The following is a 15380-nucleotide window of genomic DNA, read 5'->3' as shown; positions in this document are numbered from 1 at the left end:
TAGAAGTGGTCTCTCTGAACCTAAATCCTGTATCCTTCCTTAAAGAACCTATGTTCTCTCTTGTATTATAGCAATATATTTTCTAGTATCCTTTTGGTAACATTTAGTGTTAAAAAATGCCTACATAAGCCACTGTCTTGTATCAAAAATTCAAAGAAAATTAATTCCAATAGTACATAAACTGCAAAAATAGGAAAAGAAACGATCCTTCCAAATTATTTCTTTAGTACAAATATGATCTTGATACATAGACCAAGATAAATCAATGTCCTTAATGACTATTGATGCGAAAATTTTAAATTAAAATATTAGCAGAGCAGCTATATCAGCATATTAAAAAGATCATACACTGTAACCAGGTGGCATTTATTTCTGGAATTCAGGATTGGTTCAGTGTTAGGAATGCTATAAACATAATAGACCATATTAATAAGAGTAAAATCATAATTATAGCCATAAATGCAAAAAGGTCTTTTGATAAACTACAACCCACACCCCACATCCCCCATTCCTTTTTAGTTAAATACTAAAAAACATAGGACTAAATAGATCTTTTCTTAGTATGATAAATTATATCCATCTAAAACCAAGAGCCAGCATATAATGGGCGTAAATTAGAAGCCTTTCCAATAAAATTAGGGGTAAAAGCAAGGATGTCCATCATCACCATTGTTATTTGATAGATGGCTAGAAATACTAATAGCTAGTAGTAATGACAACGTAAGAAAAAGAAGAAAAGGGAAATAAACAACCAAAAAAGATTTAAGAACTCTGATGAGTGCAGTGACCAACCATGATTATTCCTCAGTACCAGTGATGAAACGTGCTACCCATCTCCTGACTTTGAGATGATCAGCTTCAGATACAGAATGAGGCACACATTTTTCTATATGACAAGCATCAAATTTTGTCTTGCTTACCTATACATATTTAATGATTAGGATTTTTTCTTTATTTTTTGGGGGTGGGGTATTGGCAGGGAGATGAGATATTGTGATAGTTACCCTAAAAAGTATGTATATACATACACGTATGTATATGTTATGTGTGTATTTTAAATACACAAAAGAGAAGGAAAGAAACAGATAAGCAGAATAGGTTTTAAAGTATTATGTTAATTTGTTACGTACTTGGAAGGAAGGAAGCTGTATATGAAACATATTTCTATCTTCAGTTTATAAAATCTTCTACTTTGTATGTGGAAATGGCCGTATTATTTGATATTTCCTTCTGAATTTTAAAAAATTAAATAACTAATCATAATAATGATAAACTACCCTTGCGGTTTCCTAAACTAAGATTATGCCAACATACCTAATGAATATTAATGCAATATTTTTAAATAAAATATTAGCGAACAAACTACAGTACCGTAGTATTAAGGTCTTACACAATAACCAGGCTAGATATATGCTAAGAATGCCAAGTTGATGGGAGCAGCTAGGTGGCGCAGAAGACAGAGCACCAGCCCTGAAGTCAGGAGTACTTGAGTTCAAATCCGGCCTCAGACCAAACACTTGGCACTTACTAGCTGTGTGACCCTGGGCAAGTCACTTAACCCCAATTGCCAAAAAAAAAAAAAAAAGAATGCCAAGTTGGTTCCATATTAGGAAAATTGTAAACATAATTAGTCTTGTTAATAACAAAAACAATCCACATAATGCTTATATTAATAGATAAAGAAAAGGCTTTTGACAAGATACCATACCTGTTCCTGTTTTGTTTTGGTTTTTAACACAAAAAAATCCCACATTAGGATAGGAATGAAAGGAGTTTTCCTTAAAATGGTAAGTAGTGTCTAAGAGGGGTAAGCTAGAGACCTTTCCAGTAAAATCAGGGAAAGCAAGATGACCATTATCACTATTGCTATTGAGTGTTTTGCTAGAAATGATAGCTATAGAAATAAGACACATACGAAAAAAAAAAAGAAATGGAAGGAATGAGCACAGGCAAAGAGGAAATAAAATATCTCTTTTTGCAAATGATAGGATGGTTTGCTTAGAGAACTCGAGAAGACTCAACTAAGAAACTAACTGAAACCATTAACAACTTCAGTTATAGGATATAAACCACATAAATCATCATCATTTCTGTAGATTTCTGACAAAAGTGTGTGATTTGTAAAATTATATATAGAGGGAAATGAGTCAAATGTATGAGAATAAGAGCTGTCCAATTGACAGATGATCAAAGGGTATGATATGAATAGTTAGGTTTTAGAGGAAGAAATAGCCAGATTAAAAAATGTTCCAAATCTTTATTAAAAAAAGGCAAATTTAAACAATTTTTAAGGTACCACTTTACACCGTAAAATTGGCACAGTTGACAGAAAAAGGGAAACAACTAATGCTAGCAGGGCTATGAGAAAACAGGTTCACCAACCCACTGTTGGAGCTTTGGTCTGGAAAGCAGTTGGGAGCTATTCCCCAAAAAGCTATTGCACTGTGCATATCTTTTGACCCAGCAGTAGTACTAAGTCGGCACCTGTAAGAGATTAAAGAAAGACGAAGAGCACCCATATGTGCAAGAAATATTTATGACAGCTCTTTTTGTGATAGCAAAAAGTTGGAAACTGAGGCGGGGAGGGGCAGCCATTGGTTGGGAAATAGCTGAACAAGTTATGGCATATGAATATGATAGAATACTATTGTTCTGTAAGAAATGATAAAGCGTTTGGTTCAGAGAAACCTGGGGAAGACTTGTATGAACTGATAATAAGCTGAACAAAAATAATAATTTATACAATAACAACATTGTAAAGATAATCCATTTTGAAGGACTTAAGAACAGTACAATGACCAAACACAATTCCGATGATGAATCATGCTATCCAACTCGACAGAGAGCCAGTAGACTGAACGTGCAGATTCAAGCATGTATTCTTTCTTTGTATGGACATGGTTAATTCAGGAATTTGTTTTGGTTGACATGGTGAATAATGGGTTTTGTTTTTCTTGCCTTTTCGGTGGGTGGGGGAAGTGGAAAAGAAAGAATTTGGAATTGAAAAGAAAATGAAACTGAATTCTTTAAAAATGGCATCACTAACCATTCTTTGATCCCAAGAAAGTTTTGTTTTAGAGTTTAGAGCATCAGTCAAAATAGATGAATAGTGGCAGAGTGGTCTCAAAACAAGGAGTAGGGAAAAGAATTAAATTTGTGATTTTGACATAATGGTTATTGATTCATTTCAATTAATAATTGTCAAAATAATAAGAACCTTAAACTAATGACTCCAAAGAAATGTTTTCTGGAATGAAGAACCCTTTGGAGAAATTACAGCTCACATTTATGTAGTAGTTTACAAAATTATGGGTAAATAAACTTTGTCTTTGCCATTTTTACTGGGTTTCTTGGTAGATTTGCAAAAAATAAGATTTTCAGATAATCAAGGAAATTTACTTCTAAAAACCAATTTTCCAGATTGACAGTTCCCTAAACTTCAGACAGTTCCTTTAGGGAAAGCTTCTTAACCTGAGGTTCATGAATTTTTAAATATATATTTTAATAACTATATTTCAATATAATCGATTTCCTTTGTAATCTTGAATATTTTATTTTGTGCATCTAAAACATGATAATAGTCTATGACACAAAAAAAGTTAAGAACCTCTGCTCTAGGGTTCATTGTTCAGTTCTTTAAAATTGTATTTTAGTTTTCTCCTTAGCACCACTTATCTCAAAAGTGTACTAGAGTTCTTATCTATTCCTTTGAACAGAAGGAATTTACCCTTCTTTTAAGACCCAGATAAAATACCATCTCCTTCCACTACACTTGATACATCTCTTTATGTACTACTGATGTTTCTTTTATATTATAGTTTTTAGTGTACATGCCCCATGTCCTCATAGATCGTAAGCTTCTGTAAGTAAAAAATCATTTCTTAGTTTTGTAACTTCCTCAAGGGCCTCCTTCAGTGCTTTGAACCTGCAGGTATATTTGATGGATAAACAGATGTTGCTGTATAGATGAGCTCACAAGCTATAGCAGTAGTGTCTGATGAAAAATAATACAGAAGAATTCTTAGTTTTTGTTTTTTAAACAGTAATGCAAATTTTTTATTAATTCATTTTGATTTATCAACAATCACTTCCATAAGCATTTTAGTTTTAAATTTTTCTTCTGCTCCCGCCCACTTCCCAAGACGGCTCACAATCTGATAGAGGCTGTACATATACATTCCTGTTAAACATATTTTCACATTAGTGATGTTGTAAGGAAGAATTAGAACCAATAGGAGGAACCATCAGAAAGAGGAAAGAAAACAAAACAGAAGGAAAAAAAGAGCAAACAGTATGCTTCGATCTGCATTCAAACTCCATGGTTCTTTCTTTGGATGTGGATAGTAATTTCCATCATGAGGCCTTTGGAGATGTCTTAGCTCCTTGCATCACTGAGAAGGGCTAAGTCTACCAACGTTAGTCATTGCACAGTGTGGCTGTTGCTGTGTACAGTGTTCTCCTGGTTCTGCTCACTTCACTCAGTATCGGTCCATGCAGGTCTTTCTAGGTTTTTCTGAAGTCTGCCTGTTTATCATTTCTTATAGCTCAATGGTATTCCATTACATTCATATACCACAACTTGCTCAGCCATTCCCCAATTGATGGGCATCCCCTCAATTTCCAATTCTTTGTCACCACAAAAAGAGCTGCTATAAATATTTTTGTACATGTAGGTCCTTTTCCCATTTGTACGATCTCTCTGGAATATAGAAGTGTTGTTGCTGGGTTAAAGGGTATGCACATTTTTATAGCTCTTTGGGCGTAGTTCCAAATTGCTCTCCAAAATGGTTGGATCATTTCACAACTCCACCAACAATGTATTAGTGTTCCAATTTTCCCACATCTTCTCCAACATTTATCATTTTCCTGTTTTGTCGTGTTAGCCAATCTGATAGGTGTGATGTGGTACCTCAGAGTTGTTTTGATTTGCAATTCTCTAATCAGTAGTGATTTAGAGCATTTTTTCATATGACTATAGATGGCTTGAATTTCTTCATCTGAGAACTGTCTGTTCATATCCTTTGACCATTTATCAATTGGGGAATGACTAGTGTTCTTACAAATTTAACTTAATTCCCTATGTATTTTAGAAATGAGGCCCTTATCAGAGACACTGGTTGTAAAAATTCTTTTCCAATTTTCTACTTTCTTTCTAATCTTGGTTGCATTGGCTTTGTTTGTGCAAAAACTTTTCATTTTAATGTAATCAAAATTATCCATTTTGCATTTCATAATGTTCCGTCTCTCCTGTTTGGTCATGAATTCTTCTGTTCTCCATAAATATGACAGGTAAACTATAATTTGCTCTCCCAGTTTGCTGATAGTATCAGCCTTTAAATCTAAATCATAAAGCATTTTGGCTTTATTTTGGTATATATATGGTGTGAGATTTTGATCTGTGCCTAGTTTCTGCCATACTCTTCCAGTTTTCCCTGCAGTTCTTATCCCAGAAGCTGGGGTCTTTGTGTTTACCAAATAATAGATTACTGTAGTTATTGACTACTGTGTCTTGTGTACCTGACCTATTCCACTGATCCACCGCTCCATTTCTTAGCCAGTACCAAGCAATTTTGATGATTGCTGCATTATAATACAATTTAAGATCTGGAACAGCTAGGTCACCTTCCCCTGCATTTCTTTTCATTAGTTCCCTTGATATTCTGGACCTTGTGTTATTCCAAGTGAATCTTGTTACTATTTTTTCTAGCTCTATAAAATATTTTTTTGGTAGTTTGATTGGTATGGCACTGAATAAATAAATTAGGTTAGGTAGAATTGTCATTTTTATTATAAATTAGCTTGGCCGACCCATGAGCAACTGATGTTTTTCCAGTTAATTAAATCTGACTTTATTTGTGTGGAAAGTGTTTTGTAATTGTGTTCATATAGTTCCTGGGTTTATTTCAGTAGGTAGACTCCTAAATATTTTATGATGTCTACAGTAGCTTTAAATGGAATTTCTCTTTCTGTCTCTTGCTGTTGGGCTTTGTTGGTAGCATATAGAAATGCTGATGATTTATGTTGGTTTATTTTATAGCCTGCAACTTTACTAAAGTTGTTTATTATTTCAAGTAGTTTTTTACTTGATTCTCTAAGTATATCATCTGCAAGGAGTGATTGCTTTGTTTCTTCTCTGCGTATTCTAATACCTTCAGTTTCTTTATCTTCTTTTATTGCTAAAGCTAACGTTTCCAGTATGATATTGAACAACAATACAAATGCAAATAATAATAAAATTTTTTAAAAATTAGTGTTGATCATTTCTTTTTTTAATTCCTACACAGATGTTCCAAGTGATACATATGGAAAAACCACACATAGAGAAACCACTTTATGTCCAGGCAAATAACTGTGTTGAGGCAAGTGAGTGGATAGAAGTACTGTGTAGGGTAAGCCGCTGTAACCATAGGAGACTGAGTGCCTACCATCCCTCGGCGTACCTGAATGGAAATTGGCTTTGCTGTAAAGCTACCAGCGAGCATGCTGCAGGCTGCACTCCGTGTACTGCGTAAGTTGCATCATAGTTGAACGTATTAGAGGAAACCAAGTCCCTGTGGTCTCTTCCTTGTTTTATAAGAATTAGGAAAATTAACTTCTAAAAGGCCCATGACATTTTTTAGTGATTGGGCACATCCAGAAAGGATGTCTCAATATGCACCTGTAGTCCATTACCGCTCTATCAGTTCTGCAGCATCTTTCTTTGTTAGTCCACTAGAATTATGGCTGGTTATTGTGGTGTTCAGCGTTCTTAAGTCTTTTAGAGTTGTTTGTCTTTTCAGTGTTGTTCAGCTTTTGTCATTTATAAAAGAAGTGTTTGGACTCTACATACCTCGAGGTCTCTTCCAGCTCTAAAACATTCAAAGATGCAGCTTTTATTCCCAAATCACAAATTGAGAGTTGGAAGGAACTTGTAGTCATTAGGTCCAGTGGTGTCAAACTCAAAGAGAAATGCAACCACTAAACTATACATAAAAGATTCTTGTGCAGATCACATATAGACTTTAGAAAACTACATAATAACATTCAATGTGTTCTATTGTATTTTTGTTGAATATTCTCTAATTACATTTTAATCTGGTATAGCAGCGCTGGGGAGCGTGGGGGCCACGTTTTTGACACTTCTTATCTAATGTCACCTGTATACCAATCCTCACTCTTAAAACACCCAACAAGTGGTCATCTTGCCTCTCCTTGAAGACCTTGAAGGAGGCAGATAGCCATCACGTCGCTAGGTGGTCTGTTCCACACCTGGACAGTTCTAATTGTTAGGAAGTATTTCCCACTGTCAAATATAAATCAGCCCCTCTCTGACTTTCACTGATTGCTTCAGATTCTGCCCTGGGGCTAGACAGAGCAAGTGAAGTCTGTACTCCAGAACAGCCCTTAAAATACACAAATACAATATCACATCCTCCTTAACTCTTCTTTCCTCAAGGCTGAGGATGTCCTGTTCCTTCTACATATGTCATGATAGCTCAAGGCCTCCTTTAACCATCCTGGTAGGCCAAGTCTAGACACTCTTCAGCTTATTATTGTCCTTGTCCTGGAAACACTGCCACTGTCAACACAGTCCACGATCCCATTAGCTTTCAGTCCACTGATGTCCGCAGCTCCTTTTAGAAAAAGTTACTGTTTGTGTTTTCCTCATTTTTTTACTAGGAAGTTGATTTTTTTGAACCAAAGTATAAGACTCTCCATTTACACTTGTTGAGTTTCTTACTATGAGATGGAGCCCATTGCTCTAACCACAAGATCCTGTTGGATCTTGACTCTCTCATCCCTGTCTTAGTTCCCTCTCCTAGCTTTATATCATCTGCAAATTTGAATTCCTTTATCCAAGTCATGGTAATGTTTTAGAACCAAGCACAGATCCCTGGTGTACTCTACTGAAACCATTAAGTCAAGCCATCGAACCGGTTCTGAATCTCTTTGATCATATTATCATCTAATGATAACCACTAATATAATCCGTATCTCCCCGTCTTCTCTTCAAGAATAGTATGAGATACTTTTTCAAAAGTTTGGTGAAGTCTCACTGATCTGTGTCTGTTGCAGTCCTCTTTATTTGCTAGTTTAGTAATCCTGTCAAAAAAAGAAATAATAGTAATTAACATTTATATAGTGTTTGTATATATGAGTACTCATATATCCATACACACACATACATATAAACATATAGAGCAGCCAGGGTGGCACAGTAGATGGAGAATGCCAGTCCTAGAATCAGGAAGACCTGAGTTCAGATTTGTCCTCAGATGCTTGACAGCCCTGTGTCTCTGGGCAAGTCACTTCACCTCTGCCTCAGTTTCCTCAACTGTTAAATTTGAAGATGAGAATACCTATCTCGCAGGGTTGTTGTTAGGGTCAAATGAGATAATAAACAGTGCCTGCCACATAGCAAATGCTACATAAACGTTCTTGTTACTATCATCATTATTCTATGTACAGACAAAATCTCATCTGATCCCCACGCTGTCCTTGTGAGATTAGTGCTGTTATTATCCCCATTTTACAGATGAGGAGTCCAGGGTCAGACAGCTCGGAAATGTCTGAGGCAGGATACAAATCCAGATCTCTCTGACTCAAAGACCAGCACTTTCTCTTCATCGTCACCTGCAGTCGCCTGTTGTTAATAAGCATGCTGACTCTTTGCTGTCATAGCTTCTTTCTCTACATATTTGCTAGCCATTTCGCTAATGAGCCTTACTAAGATTTTTCTAGGAATCTAAATCAGACTCCTTGGCAGAGTCTGTTCTTTCACCTTCTTTGTAAATTGAGGCAATATTTATCCTGTCTAGGCTTACGGCTCCTCTCCATTGTCCTCGACTCTTCCAAATATCAGCAATGACTCAAGGGTCTTCCCAGCCAGTTCTTTCAGGGCCGCAAAAGGTGGTAGTTCATCCGGGTAGTTCAAGGGCACTTTCTCAATAGGTCCTTATTTCTCTGAAGATCAGTTTCTCTTTGTCTTTTTTTTCCTGTCATTTCTAGCATAGAGGTCATTTTCTTTGCAGAGAAAATAGAAACATAATGAGAACTGAACAGTTATGCATCCTCTGTTTTCCATTATCATCGTCCCATCCAGTCCATTCTTTCATTCTTGTTTTGCTGCTAGTAAGAGGTAGGAATTAAACTGGATTTTGTTAGGACTGGGAACTCCTGGGTAGGGAAACTCCTTCCACTAACCAGACCAGCACCTTCTCTGCAATTTAAGTACATCTTCGATAGTTGCCTAAAGCATTGAGGGCTTAAATGACTTGGCCAGAGTCACCCAGCAGGGCTGTGTCAGAGGCGTGATTTTGAACCCAGGTCTTCTCTGGTTTCCAGGCTGACCCTCTACTCGCCGCTGTACCACATTGTCCTTGGCTTCCTTCGGCAGCCACCACACACTCTGAGCTTTAACATTCATGGCACTATTTTTGTAGGACCAAGGCATGCTTGCTTCTTTTGTCTCTACATTTCTTTTTAATATCTGATTTGATGAGTGTTCCCTTAGCATCCTCATCAGTCTCTTCAGACAGATCTCATTGGAATTGGATAAATAAATTAGCAAACACTTTTAGAAGAGCAAGTTACCTTGTTAGCATATTAATTCTGTTTTTTTGTTTTATACATAGAGGTGTTCCTGCAGACATCCAAATAGATATTGATGAAGACAGAGAAACAGAAAGAATTTATTCCCTTTTTACCCTTTGCATGCCTAAACTGCAGAAGATGGAAGGTAAATTTAAAATTTATCTACATTTATGTGATCTAAGGTAGCATTTCTGAAAGGAGCAAAGGAAACCATCAGTATTAGTCCCTGTCCTTCCCTTTGCCCCTTCCAACACAAGAAAGTCATGCTCATTTTGGTGGAGGAAAAATGTGAGAGGACCAGTATAATCCATCAAGCTATAGCATTTTCTTTAAAACGTAAGTATTTTATTATGTTAATAAATATTCCTTCTCCTACTATCGTATGTATGAACACTGAGTCTTTATAAAGGTAGACTACCCAGGTAAGGAATGATATATTGTGTCCAGATTTAACAGAAACAGATTTGTGAGTCAGTGAATGAGCAAGATGGCACTCTTTTTGTTTGTTTGAAGATAATGATGCAATAACAGCTAACACATAGAAAGTGTTTGTGACACTGATCAGACTAATCTTCGTTTTTAACCTGTGGTTATAAAGTGAGAGAAGGGATAGGAGAAGTCAGTGAGAGAACATGAGAGAGCAACTAAAATAACCACAGAAGTACGAGAAGTTGTTAAAGAAGTTAGCAGGCCTTTCTTATCTTCACCCGTGTGTTGTGCGCTGTTTGGTAGTTTCCCATTTGCTTAACACCACTACCAAAACTCAGAGTGGACCGTGAGGGTTGCAATTCATGCTCCTTTAAACATTGATCCAAATACTGATAACATACGACAATACTGAATGAAAATATACTTTTTAAATATTCTTTAAAGGGAAATTAAAATCTCATCTTGTCCTAGAGTTATGTTTTTGCTATATGGTAACTATAGTGTTTTATATTGCATGGTACAGGAAATTCTACCCTCCATTTTTGTTGAGAAAATCCCATTTGGAGAAAAATAGAAAGTAAGGGACAAGGAAAAACCCGCAAATCCTAGCAGGAGGGCTCTTGCTGTTCAGTTGTGACTGACATTGTAATCTGATTTAGGGCCTTCTTGGCAAAGGTACTAGGGTGGTTTTCCATTTCCTTCTCCAGCTCATTTTACAGATAAAACTGAGACAGACAGGGTTAAGACTTACCTAGGGTCACACAACCAGTAAGTGTCTGAGGCTAGATTTGAACTCAGGAAGACGAGTCTTCCTGACTCCAGGCCTGGTGCTCTATCCACTGGGCCGCCTAGCTGCAACAGAAACAAAATTGGTTCTTCAGCCTCATTTTAAAAAGAACTCTAAACGCTGAAGTCTTGGTGAAGAACCATTTGGAAATTGTAATGTAAAAGGCTACAGATTAAGTAAAGCCAATAAGGTGCCCATTGCAGATAAATCTTAGGGCTTGTAAATATTTTAGGAGATGGTATATGACTTGGATAAATACTAGTATGATTTGTGTGATGTGATTAATTAAATTTCATAATTAATTTTCTTGAGAGATTTAAAATTTCTTCTTGCCAAAAGGAGAGAGAGGTTATATGAATAGCAGTGAGGATAATTTCATAATCAGATGTTTTCTCCCTTTGATAGAGGCTTGTGGGAGTATAGCGGTTTACCAAGGACCACGGACAGAGCCAGATGATTATTCCTATCTTACAATTGAGGACTCTGTAACAACTTTTAAAACACTTCAGCAAATAAAAGTCGTCCTTGAAAAGCTAAATGAACCTCATGAAAAGTATAGAAAGAAGAGATCAACGAATGCCAAATATGGTAGTGAGTGAGTATTTGTTGCAGACGGTCATATGTGTGTGTGTGTGTGTGTCTGTGTCTGTGCACGTGTGCACACGTGGTTCTGCACAAGCGTCATGGCATGATGGGTAGAGTTAACCTTGATGTTAGAAAGGCTCGTGTCATCTGTGAGATGGTCCAGCCAGGCATCCATGGTGAGGGAGCCATAGGCAGCTTTCTCTCTGCTGAGCTACAGATGGGTTGCAATCTGCATCAGAGGAGGGTGTCCTCACACCAGCAGAGTCACAGATGCCTGATGTAGTGACACGTGTGTATAGCAGGAGAGATCAGACTACAGGACACATAAGCATGTGAAGTCTTCATAAAGGAGGACAGAATGGAGCTGAGTCACTATAGGATGAGTAGGGTTTGGCTCAACAGCGAGGATGGTGTAACCAAAACTGTTTCAATGCAGGCTATACAAAGATATGTTCTGTGGAAAAGGCCATGTTTGTGGACATTTAAAGAACATATGCATACATATATACATATTCATCTGGGTCTCAGACCCCAGGTCCTCCACCTCCAAATGCAGCATCCTTTCCACTCCACCATGCTGACATTGGGTTATGTACTACCTTGTGTCTGCTCCTACATGGGGGGAGGGGGGGTTACATTGGTGTGGGGAGCTCCAAGGGAGGAAACTTCTTTTGTCAGTGTCTTTTGGCCCCTGTTCTGCAACTTAAAGTCTTAAAGAGTGTCTGAGGGCATGAGAAGCAAGGTGACTGGCCCGAGTCATGCTGAGTCTGAGGCTGGCCCACTCTCTAATGCAGTACATTGTCTTGCTGGGCAGTGGGAACAAAAATACAGAAACAAAACCGTCCCCGCCCTCAGAGCTGGTATTCTACTGAAAGGATCGGCTGCCTCCCTCGATAAGTGAATACAAAATGTGTCCAGAGGAGTAGAAAGAGCCAAGCACAAACCAGACAAGGGATTCCAGGTGTGGGGGGTTGTGCATGCCCAGGAACAGCTGGGAGCCAGCACAGGAAGGGGAGTCTTCTGAAATCAGACTGGGAGGCAGGCTGGAACCAAAGAGGAAGCCAGAGCATAGCCTTGATTCAGATTCAGTAGTTAACACAGAGCCTTAAGGACAGTAAATACAGTACTAACGAGTTAATTAATAGAATGTAAATCACAGGAAAATGTAAATAGAAGGTAAATCTCAGGAAAAATAGACACACACACACACACACACACACCCCACCCCCACAGTCACGCAAGGTGACTGATCTTAACAAGATTAAGATCTTACAAAATCAGTTTCCTGCTTGACTAATTAAAATAGGTCTGCAGATAAAAAGAGAAAGCCAGGTATGGACTTTGGTCATCATGTGAGTACTTTGGCCTGTATGAATTTTTATAGACTTTCCCTATAGCTTCCCTGGCAAATGCAGGAGAGGAGTGAGAAGGACAGCTTAAAATAGGCAGCCACAAATGAATTTACATTTTCTTAGTAATGTCATTCTGATACATTACAAATTCACTTTCCTCTGCTGCCTCTTGGCTCACCTTGATACTGGCCCAAAGCCCAACCATACCCTTGAAAGGAAAGCCCCTGGTCCCACCAGGTAATCCACAATGTGCAGAACTGAAAATTAGCTAGCCATTGCTTAGATGTTTTAAGTTTCTGGGCACTAAGTGTTGCTTCTTAAAGAGTTCTTAAGCCTCCAGGAAATGAATGGATTTACTTCCTTCTCACTGTTTGGATTCAGTGAGCTGTTTGTAAAGCTCTTTGAAAACTAAGATGTAAACACACAATTTACTGATCATACTGTTTCGGCAGCTAGAGTGAAGGAGGTCCATCCATATGACTCCTTAATTAGACCACGGTACTTTTTTTCTTATTCTTTATGGACCAAAAACTTGGATTCTAAACGTGATCGCCTTGTTTTAGATGCTCACTTGTCGGTGCAGTAAGTTCTCTGAGAGTAATTCAATTCATTGTTACACTGTAATCCTTCATGCAAACCCATGGCAGGATAACCCAGGGCCTGCTGTAGAAAGGTACCAGAGTGGTACAAGTCTAGGACCCCTGTTTTCCCACGTCGTGTCTGTCAAATGTATGTGTAGTTATTGTCACACATTTGGTAGTGGGCTGTAGTGACAAGGAAAGATGTGCTGAAGGAGGAAGAGGCTTGGCTTGGGTATCATCACACCTGAATGCCAGGCTCAGGGCTGCTGCCCAAAGGCTGCAGTACTTTATCACATTTTCCTCTTCTGTGAAAAAAGGGTTTATGTTTATATTTAGGTATAATCCTAAATCCCCTGCTTCTATGATGGAAATGATGAAGAAAGTAAAAAACCGAACAAGCACTTTTATTCCATGAAAAAAAATTAAACCATAATTATACATAATAATTCAGTGTGTCTCCATGTTGTTTTCTTTCAAAGAGATAACATTTTAGGGTTGCAGTTTATAAAAAGTATTGGGTACAAAAACAATTGACATTCTTTTTTGTTTTAAAAATTTAAAAATTAAAAGTTTTACAATTACTTTTCATCTTTTTTCAGGGAAAATCCAATTGTTGGGAAAGTGTCCTAATCGGATTAGAATATGGCCAGCTGATTCAGAAGAAACTGGAATTACTGTTTTTATTGGAGTTTTTTTATTAATAATATATACGGTCCAGAGTATTAAGAATGGACATTGGCTTCGATGTTATCTGTGTTCACATTGTATTTAATATGTAATAGATGGAACTGTTTGGGAAGCCATATTGAGGCTTCCCTCCTGTGTTATATTGCCAGAAAATTTTCAAGTCGAGGTTCTTTTCATATCAAATGTGTTTGCAGCCATGTTTCTGCAACTGCTTTTAATTGGAAAGAATATTTCTAAGGAAATAAGTTCTGATGAAGGCTATAATCTCCCATTGCAGACAGCTTCTCATAGTCTGTCTGTGGTCTGAGAACCTGTGTTCACCACCAGTGCCTGCTATATGCTGCCAACAGTTTATTGCAATAGAAAATTCCAACACATGGCACCGACCTATCCAGAGCTCTCCATTTAGGATAACCAGAGCTCCCAATTCAAAATAATAATTTTCTTTGATAATCCATTGATCATAACAAGTCACAAAGGTGACTGAAGCAGATGCTTTGGAAAACTGCCAGGTTGGTAGGTAAACCAGTGCTTGCTTTTAAAATTTAAATATGATTCAAGTAGGAGAAATCAGGGAATTTGTGCATCTTGTTTACATTTGGAATGAGTAATGGCAGATGAAAATAAGATGAGACCACTATGTGTTTCACAAAGAAAAAAAATCAGGTACTCATTTTTCTGTAATAGAAATTTCAGGGTATTATCACTTCTGAAGACGGATATCTTTTCTGAAAATGGAAAGAAAGGATACAGTGAAAGATGGCGGTTAGAAAAATCACTTGATTTCACTTACTTCCTGAAAAATGAAGGGTCATCTTAAATAGGCCCAGCTCATCTCACGTTAAAGAATTTTACTCCACAATAATCACTCAGAGCACTTTACAAATCTGGCCTGTCCCAGATTGTGCATTAGATACCTTGTAGTATCTAATGGTCTAATGATCAGTTGAATGATCAGTGGGAGGGGTTTGTTTTTGTTTTTGTCTTTTTGATTCTAAAAAACATTTTCTTAAGTGAACATGTTTGTAGTGCATTTGTGTTTCTTTAGAATTTGCTAGACTCGGGGGAATTTGGTTTAGCAAGTTTTGCCTGTCAGAAATTCAAATTTTGTTTTCTCTAAATTTACCCTAAAAATGATAATTATATAGAAGCAGAGAAGTCAGTTGCCTCTTTGCAGATGGTAGGAGGCATAAATGTTGCTTCATCAGTATTAAAAACTATGGTACTCTCTTATTTTTTAAATGCAGAAACACTTCCTATGGTACTTCGTTCTTGGAGTATTTATGTTTTTCTGTTTCAAACTGTGACTTATCAAATAAGTCTGGATTATGTTGTATTGGTGATGTTGATGTTTTTAAACATAAGCTACAGTTCATAATATATTTT

General features: G+C 37.2%; 1 protein-coding gene across 1 annotated transcript in view; it reads left to right on the top strand.

Moving 5' to 3' along the window:
* The window catches only part of RASA2 (RAS p21 protein activator 2), a 152252-nt gene extending 138200 nt beyond the window's left edge, over positions 1-14052 (top strand). Inside the window, 4 exon segments of the mRNA XM_020970925.2 lie at positions 6285-6508; positions 9615-9718; positions 11195-11384; positions 13907-14052. Coding sequence (XP_020826584.1) covers positions 6285-6508; positions 9615-9718; positions 11195-11384; positions 13907-13937 — 549 coding nt within the window. The 3' untranslated portion in view covers positions 13938-14052.
* The last annotated feature ends 1328 nt before the right edge of the window (positions 14053-15380 follow it).

This window comes from Phascolarctos cinereus, unplaced genomic scaffold, assembly GCF_003287225.1.
Source record: "Phascolarctos cinereus isolate Bilbo 61053 unplaced genomic scaffold, phaCin_HiC Scaffold_7;HRSCAF=346, whole genome shotgun sequence".
Lineage (NCBI taxonomy): Eukaryota > Metazoa > Chordata > Mammalia > Diprotodontia > Phascolarctidae > Phascolarctos > Phascolarctos cinereus.
Note: the sequence above shows the minus strand (reverse complement) of the source record. Positions and strands in the feature narration are given on the sequence as shown.